A 13,461-nucleotide genomic window follows, 5' to 3' on the forward strand; every position below is an offset into this window, starting at 1 on the left:
ACCTCAAAGGTTCGAGTCGATGGATAGTTGCGCCCCATGGGGCCAGTTTTGCGCGCGGCTGTATTTAGCATGGCGCTCCGTGTCTTCTCCAAACTCAAGCGTAGTCAGCTTGGTAGCAACTGGAAAACCATTTCTAACATATTGTGCTTCCAGCTGTACTTTTAAAATGTCCAGAAGTAGCCACATGTTTTCTTTCGAGTCGCTCAGCGCTGAGATCGTAGCTGGCGGAAGTGGTGCTCCTCGTTTTCATTTTCGATCCACACAGAACCGAGTGTGGCCGTATCGAAGGCAACGTAAGGCCTCGAGATATTGCCGAAAACGGGTGCCCAATGGTGGATAAAAACGATTTTTTTTTTGTTCTAAGCTGAAAGTAAAAGACGCCGAAAAATGACCTCCGTCATTGTTTTTCCAACTTCACCATTATTAGAAAACTGAGAACATCTACGATACACTCCACCCACAACACTAACACGCATCTATTAGAATTAGCTATCTAAAGACGGCTTTCCTTACGCTGTCCAGTTCTAAGAAGCGCTGTCAACAGCACCAGATATGATGAGTGCTCAGACTTTCTCCCCTGTTCGGAACTCAGTCTACCGTCAGCGACCATTACTTTCACAGATCTGACTTTATCGGTTAATAATAAAAGCAATCATAACGAAGCCAATGGCAGTACTTCGTTTTTGAGCGCGTCGTTCAGTTTGCACAGAAACGTGACGTTTCTATCAAACGTATAGAACGCGTTTACCGCTACTGTTTTTTTTCTACTACCGCTACTTTTTCCGCTACTGGAGTAGCTGCTCACGTATTGGCAGATGAAACGTGTTGGGTAGACACTCTAACCTGACGCCGGCGTCAATTAGCTATGGAGCTAATGATCAAAATGGAAAAGCAGCGTCAACAACCGACCAGTCACTTCATTGGTCCGTTTCTGTGCGCTACTTGATTGACGGCGTGCATCCTGGTTCGTTCGATAACCGAAATACCTAAACGTCACTGTGACTGGTGCTCCCTCTTTCCCTTCCACATACGTCGTTCTCTTAACCTTGGGGTTGCGCTGGAGGCGTTGAGGCGCTCTTGCCAAATAATGATTTTCTACTCATTTTTCAAGTGTATTACTAGTTGTGGATTTGATCGGGCCTGTTATAGAGCTACTAGTGATTAATAGATGATATCTGTGGTGAGAGCCGAAGTGGTCTACATCCAATATAAATATCTGCCGATTTTTACTCACTGGTTACGATCAAGAAGGCAGATTAAAGGACAACGTGTGCATATATATCACGCTATGACATAATGGTTTTCGAGCCGCAGAATTTTTCATGTCGCGTGCCGTTAAATACTGACGATTTAAGAGAAGAAATAGCGTCGTAATATCATGCCAGCCCTCAGCGACTTCCTAGACATTCCGAATTGGTCATCAGACTCTCTATAGAGCAGCTTCAATAATCTAACCACATATCACAACTACCTAAACTATTATCAATGTTCTATTAGCGAACAAGATCTTTCGGTCAAACTAGAAATATAATATTATTACTCTAAACGATGGTACATTCCGAACCACACCGGTTTTGTGACAGGGCCCTGGATACAAATCGGCTTAACTGTTTCTATAGTTTAGAGATTTTTCTAAGATGACGTACTCAGATATCACGTTATAAGTTGACTCGGGCTTACTCCCGACCTATTTGCATCTTGTACGTTCAGATCCTACGTCCATCTGACCGACTAGTTAGAACTGTTCCGACGATGGTCGCACTGCTGCAGCTGAGAATGTCGTTTGTCCGATCCAATGCTCGGCTCTGAAATCGCCTGTCAGTCGAATTTCCAGGAGGTGACCGATCAGCTGGCGGTGACACTTACCGAATACTGGGTTTACGAGACAATCATTGGTGATATTCCATGAATACTGCAGTGATAATTATACTTAGCTACGAATGGGCAGTTACTTAGGAAAGAGCCATTGAACGAACAAATGTTCAGCAAACGGGGCCAGGATGTGTAGCGAAATAGTCTACTTCATAATGTCGTTGAAAGCCCTACTGACTTCTAGCTAGCCCTTGTCAGTTGACCTGAGGGGACAGAAACATATCGAGCTGAGTGCTGGTTAAGCTCCGGCCGACGTCCAGGTTGCAAGTGGTGGCTGTACACAGTATCGGCAATCGGGACTATCAATATTCACAGCAAACAACCGTGTTAGTAAACTGTGCATGTAAACTCAATAATTACCATTCTAAAGAATCCAATGCGGCCAAGTCATCACAAACAAGGCCACAGTAAGAGGTAAACACGACAGTCAAACGGCCAAAAACCAGATCAGATACCCGACCATACGTCTTCTATCGATTATTTAACCGTTTTATGTATATAGGAATTCACATGTATACTTGGCTATGTTACTTCCTGCAGATTTTTGGGGCACCTCCTTGTTTCGTACGCAAGCGCGCATGCGCAGATAAATGAGTCACATGTTACATGTGTACTATGTCATACTTAATGTATTGGAGGGTACCAGCGAAGATCCGCATCCCTCTCGTATTTCTCGCACTCTTCTTAGAACAAAAGAAAAGCCAGCTGACAGACGAGAATCGTTAGGGCCCGGTAAGCACTGTCATATCATATGGATGACGCAAGTCTCCCTCTCCGTTGTCGACGGCGCCATCATCGGCGTCAACGTCAGTCACCCTTTTAATCGAGAGAGAGAGAGAGAGAGAGCGAGAGAGAGAGAGAGAGAGGGGGGGGGTAACCGGAAACAGCAACAGAAGCAACAGTGCCGATAGGAGTAGCGCGTGAGTCAGCTACCAAGTGATGACGCACAGGACAATAGTAAAGACATTCTGACTCGCAATGTACCCGTGACACCCAAGCAACAGCCCACACCTAGTGAGCGAGACACGTCGGTCTAGCTGATTGACACGCCAGTCGGTACGACATTGATCTACGGGAAAAGCATCCTCTAGGTTATACTGCTGACCATTGAGAAAACATACGTTCGGTGACGGATTTACTGGCTAACTTTCGATGATGTCGCTCTTTTCCAGTCTGCACTCTCATAAACATCGTGCTCGAAACTGGGAACCGATGACGATGATGTTGAGGCTGATTACGGTGCCCAAATAAAGTACCATATATATGAGCATTCTCGAATGCCACACAGAACCATAAAAGGCAAATTGAAATCAACGAAATGGTGAGCGCATTTGCGAGCAGAGTGACGAGTTTACTATGTTCTATCATTATGGAAAGTATATTTCACTGGCCTAAGTTTAACCCGTATATTTATTGGACAAAACTCGAGTGTGTTGTTGTCAACTTGTTAAAGACGTTGGCAACTTACTTAGACGAAGTTTTAAGATCAATCACTGCACCCCTACCACGAAAATGTTTATTTCGACCAACAACTTTAATCGTAAGATTTTTACTTTTCGGCGTATTAAAGCTTCCCTTATTTAGAATAATACCTTCTCGGTATCAATCATCAGCTGCTCGTTTCGTTGTTACACAAGTACGTCTTGCTAATATTATTTACTAAGCATTGTAAGGGGTACGATGATGATCTTGATAATTGTTAAGTCTTTCTGACACGATTCGGCGTAACGTTCTCGGTAGAAGACAGATTTTTTGTTTTTCTAACGGAATACAATTATCCCTTTTTATTAGGAAGGTTTGGCTTGAAGGAGGAACTAAAAAAATTTTGTGTTGCTTAAAGAAACATCAAACAAATGCTTTGTTATACTTCTATGCACCTAATTTGCAAAATACAACTCCACTGAGTTATGACCCGATGTAACGGGCACGTTTTAGAAAAGTCCGGCAGCACCTGGCGACAAAACGTCAAATGTTTTTGCAAACTGCCAGCAGCTTATGTCGTGGGGATGTTAAAAAAAAAACTCTGTGTTACAGCGGTTGTTTGCAATTTTGGAGAAAACAGTATTTCCATAATCGTTAGTTAAAAATATGTTATTGTAAATGAGAAGCAATAATGCCCCTAATGTACAGTGCCTACTGAACCTTAACGGCTGATTCAGATCCACAAGAGTCTTCTTCTTTTGGATGATCTGTTTCTTTAAGTATACAGCAGATTTGAGTAGATGATCTTGGACGTTCGATACGTTTAGGTCAGGGTGTCGTCTTTAGGTATCACGTGTGATTCTCCCAATGAAAATACGTTTCTTTTCTACTGAAGCAAGATATGCTTTGGCGAAAACTTTCAGCTAGAAAATAAAAGGCGTGTGATAGGCTAATGTTTACTACTTAAATATACCGTAAGGATACATGACTTTGATTGAATGTTATTCTAACTAAAATATACCTTGTTATCTGTGTAAAAATAGAAAATCTATTATTATTATTAAGCCGTTTGAGAGCGCCTACAGCAGCTGAATCCGTATCAATGTGAAATTCAGATGTATGCTTTTCAACATTAGCTAGCCTGTTGATTTTTTGACGTTACATACAGAAAAAAGATCACATGTGGTGATCTGGCACTAGTAAAGACCATATGCGTACATTTCAACGTATCTATTTCGTCGGAGCAGGAGGGGCGTTTGATTCGTGCCATGATACCGGCACTACACAGAAGTTTTCGTACAACTCAGCCGAGGGAAGTTAACTCAAATATAGATTAAACAGTTGGGTGCTAATTACAAGACAATTCTAGATCAACTGTGGTACAATGAAAAACACCGCCCATTACGTAAATTTACGGCCCAGTAAGATGTAAATTTCAATGGTAACCGATGCGCGATATAGAGAAAAAGTCAGACTGCAAGCCTTGATACGAAAAAAACAACGAGTCATTCTATTTTCTAATCTCAATTATAGAACGATGCGAATGAAGTCAACTTAGGTGCACGTGAATGCTGAAGTGTGTGAAGCCATAAGCAGGTGTTGAAATACTCAAATTGAGACATGGCGTTTTTGGACGAAATTTATAGCGTTTTCACAGCGTAAAACGGCTTTGATTTCTATATGTGTATGTTTGATATTGTAGAATTATATACGATTTGCTGTTTACTTGTTTCTTTGTGAACCAGCAAACGGCGAGTTCATGAGCCGAAGTCTGGGTCCCCTCGTCTGCCATTGGATTTCCAATACGAGAAATACACGCCTTGATGCGAAGCGTAGTAGTCTTCACGTCGAAGAACCTATGTTTGGTACGCTTTCTTTCACGAGACCAACTATTGTTTTTAGGTCACCGAATACGATATGTAAGTTTGTGCGGAGCATATACTGACATGTGAAGCACAATAAATACGAAACAAGACTGAAGCTTACCTGGCTCACTTCATGACCAGCGCCAGGAAAGGGAATACAGATGACTTCATGGCTTGCTGATTAGTACTAGATCTATGTGCCAAATAAAAGTAACTGGTATGCGTATTTTTCTTTCTTGGATTATAACTGGAAAAAGAATTTTAAATATAGGCTTTTTTAATTAATTTCTGGTATTTTCGCCGATTCTGTAAGTTTTCCATTAGCTGTTGTATAACTGTTGTAGCATAGCTCGCATTTCTAGCAACGTTAGCAAGAGCTCGAGTTGTCACCTTCGTTGCGAGACTGAAGCCGTACGGGAGAACGATGTGATCAAAAGCTGAGAATCTCTTCATATCACTAGAAAAAGTTGCCGAAGACAATATCTGTGCCAGAATGTCTTAGCTAGCAAGTTACATTATATAGAGTATTTAGGAAAAGAGAGAATCCGTAATAATAAAACACGGATTACTGAAAATAAATGCAAGTTTGGCACGATCGAAATCTAATAAGATATATATAGGAACGGATTTGAAACAAAGCCACTCATTCAGCAAGCTCATTTATCTGGAACAATGTGTGATTCTACACAAATTTTGATGGTCAACGCATAAATCAGTTCATGACGATTTTTTAGTAAAATAGATTTTCCTCTGGGCCTAAGACGCTTTTCCGTGCTGTGTAAATCTGTAAATATCGCCCACATTCCCAAGCCTACTTGTCGTCTCAGAGGGCAAAAACCATTACATTTGATGCACTGAAAGACTGACCGATATAAACTATCCAAGCGAAATAGTGCATCGTCAGTTACGGATCTAGTTAAAGTTTCGGAATCAAATGATTTAAATCACTGATAAATCGTCTTCAAAAACGGGCCTAAAACAAATTCACGAACATCTTTTTACCGATAGCGATAGCCGCACAATTAAGTTTCTTGAGATTTCATCTAAACGTCCCATAGATGCAGAAGTGGTTGGGCAAGAATCTCAATACGCCGATACGCTGAGAAGCAGAAACGTACATGCAGAAATGTGAAAAGTCGAAAAGAAAAAAGCACTGCCTACATGTACCGGCCAATAGACGCTAGATAAAGCTAAAATGCTTTATTAAATATTTCAGGGTAATCGAAAATGACGTCTTATACCGTTTTTTTAACTGGTTTTAAACTCTTCTAATCGTTAACCTTCTAGTTTAGCGCAGGAAAAACTGTCTTCAGTTCTTCCGATATCGTGTGATGATCGGCAACGGGCTCGAAAGCGGTTTTATCGGGGGATGGTGACGACTCAGCGAATTCATGTACCCCTACAGCTACATGATTGTCGGTGCTTTTATATTCAGGGCTGGTTTAGTAGTTTGTTGCTTTAGATTGTGCATTATTAAAGCAACAGTTAACAACGAAGACGCTTTATTACATAACATAGAAGCTGGGCGCCCTGCGCAGACCTCAAGCAACTTTCACTCCGTTGGTTATCTCCGCCGCTGCTTTTGTCTCGCGGACGAACCGTCCCATTTTTTCTGATAGCGACAACCATCATTTCAACGAGTGATTCACTCAAGAGGTTAATGAAGATTCGGAAAATGGCATACGATACGTATGTCTATGCGTAGAGACCTATACAAACGGACGAATACAAACTCCCAGGAAAGCAGGGAGCCTTGGCGGTTGTTTATGAGACGATGGCGTTGCTTACGGGTCTGGGCCGATATGACGCGCATCGCGAATGGATAGTGGCCAACAATTACAATTTAAGCCAATAGTAGTCGTAGCAGTACAATGTAACAATTTCTGTCAATGGACGTGTTAAGGTTAGAATGTATCTAGCTGGGCGTCGCATGTCCGACGGAGTCGTCTGTTAATTATAGGCCAGTAACTCATACGATATGATGAAAAGAAATTGGCTTTTGGAGAATCGAGTGATAAATGCTTTTGGTTACGGGTTATAACGTTTGATCAGTAACCTATTGAGGCCTATTTTAGCTAACTTCTGAAGTCCTCATTCGATAAGTCAATAAGCAGAATTATATCTCTACCTTCTTATCAGTGAACTTGCATAAAACATCATGCCCAACTGACGAAATTTCACTGCAAAGTTATTCGAAATCCAAAAATGGACATTGTTAAACCAGATCAATTAAATGATAATCGGCGTGGTGCACTAGAGCTAGGCGGTAAACTTAAGAAATATCCTTGTTTAGGCGGAAGCGCTAATTGTAAACGGTCCACGTGGCTGATATCGAAGCAGGCTGAAATTTAGTTACCGGCAAGAACTTCACACTGTGTAAAAAGTTATAGTACTAGCTGAACAGTAATTGCCGGCTGGCTAAAGACCAACAAATCTATTATGTTACTTTAATCCGTTGACGTTTAGGTGGAGTCCGATAGTTCGATCATTAGTAACGTTGCCATGTTTAATGATCTCCTTATCGTTCCCATTCTAACTATATGTATATATACACACAAAAACACATTATTGTTATCTCTAATTCTATTCGTTCGCTCGTTAGCTCGGCCAGCCAGATTTTGTCGTAATTACACCCCCATCCAGCGCTTCCCCCAAACCCTCCGCATCTGAAGTCGCCACGACAAGCTTCACCGCTGTCGCCATTATTACGATCAGCGACGCAGCAATTGTCCCCCAATCTTCCCGAAAAGCCTGTTCATCTTTGAGCAACGTGCACTTCGTTTCTGGCAATGGCAACTGTTGTGAGCGGTTAGCTAAGTTGACGGATGACTTCTGCGTCTAAATCTCCTCGACATCTGTTACCCGCTTAGATATCTGCATAACTTCAACGAAGCCGACGATACAGCATCAACAAACATAAAAGTTGAATTACAGAGGGGTCACTGAAACGCCAAAATTCGATATGTTACATACAATGCAGTGGTGCTAGCGGAGGTGGTAGCGCGACCGCGGGACGAGACAGTTAATATTCAGTCCAGCCGCCGGTCAACCAACCGAGCCGAGTTCGAGAAAGGTGGCTATTAGCGATAGCCTCTCCGGCACTGGCCAGATGATGCCAGACTGATTGCGTAGTCATGGAAGAAACTGCTAGCGCGGTACAGCTTTCGAATATCTAAAATAGAGTAATGCCTTCCAGCCGCTTTCACTCATGCGGCTATTTTTATAGTATTCTTGTTTTTTTTTTGGGGAGGGGGGCTGTGACTCGATCTGCTCTCAGAATTGCTCTGCTTGCCGGAATCCGTTGGTAAAAAATATCTAACGATTGCGGCCGTTGACGATTTGCATCATCGTCAGTGGACATCAACAAGATCATCAGCAGCATTGAATGTCATCATAATCCCGGTGAGTCGAGCCGGAAAAACTGCCATTCAACGGCGTTGGCCAAAATAAAAGCTTTGCCTGCCTATGTACACACAGCCACTCAACCCCTCACCTCCACCATCCTCGCGCCTCGCGGAAAACTTTTCAATGCCAACCCATCACACGCATAAATGTTTATAAGATATAGTAATTATATGGCGTTGGTATCCGTATCCAATGCGGAATCGTACGAACGCCAATAGGACCTATCCTAATCCGGATAATAGATCAACTTTGTAAGTTAATTCAACGGACTCAAGTAAAAAGAAACTATGCCCACTTTTAATAAGCATATGCGTTTATGGCCCAGATAGAGATACATGATCATTATGTCTAGTGTACATCATATCGCTGATCCAAAGCGTGGGACGCGGCCGACCAGTTGTTAGCGTGGACAATTAAAAACAACAACAGCTATTGCGTGAAACAGCTCCAACTATGATAGGAAAAGTATCGAAACTTGGGCTGACAATTCACTCTGTTGACAGCACTTAAAAATGTATTTTTTCAAAATAGAAAACATGTTATTGAAGTGTTGGCTTGTTAACGGTTTCAACCATTTTCTAATAGCTCGTTAGGCTCATGTGGACATAGCGTTCCACTCATCGACAGTTTGATATGCGTGCATGCCGTCTGGTAAATTACCGATAAATGATATCGTCTTATGTGCCCTAGCGTCAATGCCAAAAATGCCAAAAAAAACTAGGACAGCAAAATGAGGTCTTTGAAACATCTTGCCTGCTTATTGTGCAGGTATCTGCACAGGGACAAACAATCGTGGCCGCCGGCGCCGTGAGTAAAATCCTAAATCATTGAACTGTATATAATACATACGTGTCTACATTGATCACTGCAAAAGGCCGCCCGACTAATCAGGGAATAGCTCTATTGTGATCGCTAAACTTGATAAGTAACGATCGACTTTTGATTGGGCCGTATCACGCTGGGCAGTGTCATCAACGGAGCTGTGTCCTTTTTCATCGCCCTCGCACAGTCTTCGGGTTTCGCGTCCCACCCATGATGACGATGGTTAAGAGGGCATTATTTAGTCAGAACTCACTAACCTCACCGAAGAGGAAAGACAATACTTTAGCCAGCAAGTCCTCTATCCTATTATCGATGATTAGAGTGGTGCGGGGACGTGTATCACATGAGCGCATATTACGTATAAATTCGCTGTGTGTTAAGTAATGTCTATATTGGCAGGCTGGCAAAGGCAGCCTTCGCTCTTGTGACAATCCTGGGATCTGCCTGTTTATCGTAGTCTTTGAAAATGTCCAACCATCCTGAATCGCTAGCATCAGCGATCTGCGCCTAGCTCTCTTCGTCAAAGTATAGTAAATGTCAGGACAACTAACCATACAGAGCATACTGACGCTCTGCTGTAGACTGACACAGGCTTATAGGGTGATGAAGAAACCGTTCGGGGCTTTAACGCTGCGACGAACATTTTTCATACATGACATACAGCAAAATAAACAGGAGAGGTCGCTGTTGAGCAGAGAAGTCAGCTAACTTTTTCCCCGTTTTCCCAAATACTTTTCAAATTTCCTTTTCCTTCGCACCGTTTCCCTTGTTCGGAGTTCTTCAGATTTACCTGTGCCTGTCCGTGCACCCCTGTGTATGTAGGTCGTGCACGTGTTTCTAATCGCACGTATGCCCTCTGTCGCCCCGCTCATCCACCGGTATCAACGAGGTGGGAGCCTCCTTATTGCCATTATCATTCAAAGGTATGACTATTACTTCAGTCTACAGCGACAAAAGATAGGTGACAGACAACGAGAGAAAGAGACAGAGACAGCCAAACCGAAGATGTAATGGCACCAAAGCAAATGCATTGTGCCTTTACGGCAACTGCCGACTACTACATGTACTATTCACTTTGTATATATAAGATAATAATTCTAGCGGCAGACCGAGCAGCTGTTAATGAAACACCTTTCGCCCATTGAGCAAACCCACTTACGAGCATTCCTACAAATGTATGCAATACGGCATCAAAATACGCCTAGTCGCGATGTTGATTTAACGGGGATGCGATGTGCGGCGCTTCGAAAAGTCCTCATACCGCTGCTCGTTTACCTGCAGCTCATTTTCTTTGCAGAATCAGCGGCTCTAATGGCTACGTTGCGGCAGTCAGAAGGACGTAACGCGGCGACTCTTCTGCCTCAGTCGGATAGTGGCTGGATCCGCGGCAAGTCGCCCCTCGTCACCGTCACAAAAGTCACTGATGCGACGATCGCACTGGTACTGCTGCCAGTAGCAATGGCGCCGACGCCGCTACTACAGCTTGTGCATATCCCCGTTGCTATAAACCGATTTGTGTAAACGTAGGATCCACACTTTCCTGTCTGATAGGATGGTTCATGCTGCCAATGCGGTGGCAGTCTATGAGCGCATTACAGTCAGATGCGTTAATCTTTCTAGATACGACGCTTTTCAGGGGAATAGGATGGGAAAAGCGAAGTAAATTAACTCACTGCGTGTGATAGCGTGCAGAATACAGGAAAATCACTTTAAAATGTCAAAAATACCCATCAGTCGCGTTGCAGTATCACACATAACAATGTTCTTTTTTTTTGTCGGAATTGGTCGGATCAGTGGTCGAATTGTTAGGCGAACGAGGATAGGTGCGCCGCTAGATATATATAGTCTGAATTTCCTTATATATATAGTTCTAGAATCATGGTTTATAAGGCTGTAGCCTTCCGTATCCATTCTGCGAATAAGGCTCGATTCGAGAAGCTGAGGCTAGTACCTTCCTCGTTCCATCGCTCTCATAAAACAGATATAATCTAGTTATGTTCATTCACTATTTTTGAAATAATACGATGCCTATCGAATAATGAGATTCCAGCTACGTCTCTCGGCGGATATCTGTAGTGCGTCTTATCGGTCGTCACCGCATCGTCAGGCACGGTAGTCGTCGCAGACCCCGTTACGATCACCAGCCAGCCAGCCAGCCAGCCAGCCAGCTTGCTCCTGTCGTCACTTGGAGTTAAGTTTGACTACAGCTCGCACGTTAGCAGACGCTTTTCTGTTGATTCTCCACTTACGCCTTTCCTCGGATGGGCTTGCTGGCAAATCAACCTGTCGTCCGCCTGTAGACATTTGTTCGAATGCAGTCCTTCGCCGTCGGCACCCGGCCGCGAACGCAGAACCGGCTCAGCGATGTTGCAGCAGGTGTTTCAGGGATAGGGATTCGTTCGCATCACAGCCTGTTGCCCGGGGAACATCTGCAGCGCGTACTATTGTACCAGTATCTGCAAGCCAAGATGGCCGGAAGGCTAATAGCTAAAACTGTACGTTTTCCTAGCGATGTCGTCATCGGCGCTGGTATCATGTCGACATCGTTAGAAAATCTCGGCGTCCATCAGTCGGTCTATTGAGAACTATCGCTTTGATTTTGCATCCGCACAGCTCAGTGCCTACGCTAATCAACTTGTTTGGCTTCTTCCATGTCTCTAGCCTCTATCATATAGTTAGCGACTTATTTCCATATATCTGACCTTTTTTTTTTTTCGTTGGCATAGCATTTTTCCTATCAACATTACACTACAAACAGGACAAAAAAGAAACCACCCACTATTTGAAGGGTTTCTGTGCGAAAGTCCGAGTCCATCTTGGCTAAAATTGGTGACGTTCACTTACTTTTATGGAGAACAAATAATGCGCTTATTGAGTTTTTTTTTGGGGGTAGTAAAGGGAACGAGGTAAAATTGCAAACGCGCTTAATGCGTGCTAGCTATTAGCTGCTATAAGCTTATGGAGCACTGGAGTTCCGCGTAGCTACGTGTTTGGCTTTTTTTTCTAACAGCAACATGGTAACTATATGCTAAAGCGAACATCTGCCATCGCTGAAATTTCGACCAGCGAAAACAGCATACTCTCGGCCGTTATTTTAATTTACTCAAAGAAACGCGCATCAGCGACACGGACCAGGCCGCACGAAAAAAGCTCGTCCTGCGAATTATCCTAAATATTAGATGCGATTGTCAGCAATAGAAAAATCTACATAATAAACAACACACAAAACAGCTCGAATCTTCATCTCTAACGTGACGAAGACGACAAACGACAAAGGGAGTCAGCAGTCGATTCGAAAATATCACCAAAGGCGCCTATACGTACATTACTTCAATGAACGCATTAGCAGCTATTTTTGCTGCTCGTACGCCAGCTTACTGAAGTGAAGTAATGAAAAGGAAACAGGAGCATTCATGGGCACGTAATAACGGCGACAAATCGTATAGCGTCGAAACCGGTTCGATTGGTTCAGGTGCCTGCCCTGTCACTTAAAACTATATATACAGTCCATCACTCGCCTATCCTCCGACGATGATCCGTACAAGCATTGGTAATATGGCCAGTACCCTTTGCTGCAAGTAGCGCTTGTCGCTAGGATGCGCCACGAAGTTGAAGAATAGTATTCACTTCATGATGCTATACTTCGTTATCTTGCGTTGGAACTGTATTGATTGGACCGCCATGATGGTGTTAATAACGATGACCGTAACGACTGCCGTACGGTAGCGGCCACCTGTGGTTTCACGAGGGGCAAATGGAAAATTGAGTCCACAGTTGAAGCCTGCATGAGGCTTATAATTGATGCAGGAGTGGTAAAGATAAATCGATTACTAGCTACCCATATGCCAAAGACCAGACTAAGTAGATAACGATGATTCAAATGGGGTTAATATTTTACAACGATGGCACCAGGCCGCTGGCTGTACAGATGGACGAATTAAAGAAAAAAAGTGAAATCACATAGGTCCTTCGATATTATTCCGGTCTAAATGCTAAAGTTAATTAAAGTTAGAGGTAGAATTGTTAACTTATATATATATATAAGTTAACAATTCTACCTCTAACTTTAATTAAC

The 13,461-nt window shown here is 43.1% G+C and overlaps 1 protein-coding gene across 1 annotated transcript in view; it reads left to right on the forward strand.

Annotated features, from left to right (window-relative positions):
* Positions 1–2,815: 2,815 nt before the first annotated feature.
* LOC111268810 (uncharacterized) overlaps positions 2,816–13,461 on the forward strand; it is a 48,746-nt gene continuing 38,100 nt past the window's right edge. The window contains exons 1-2 of the mRNA XM_086971824.1: positions 2,816–2,928; positions 3,045–3,193. Coding sequence (XP_086827950.1) covers positions 3,191–3,193 — 3 coding nt within the window. The 5' untranslated portion in view covers positions 2,816–2,928; positions 3,045–3,190. The remainder of the gene's footprint in view (positions 2,929–3,044; positions 3,194–13,461) is intronic.

This window comes from Varroa jacobsoni, unplaced genomic scaffold (assembly GCF_002532875.2).
Source record: "Varroa jacobsoni isolate VJ856 unplaced genomic scaffold, vjacob_1.0 scaffold_1322, whole genome shotgun sequence".
NCBI classification, from domain to species: Eukaryota; Metazoa; Arthropoda; class Arachnida; order Mesostigmata; family Varroidae; genus Varroa; species Varroa jacobsoni.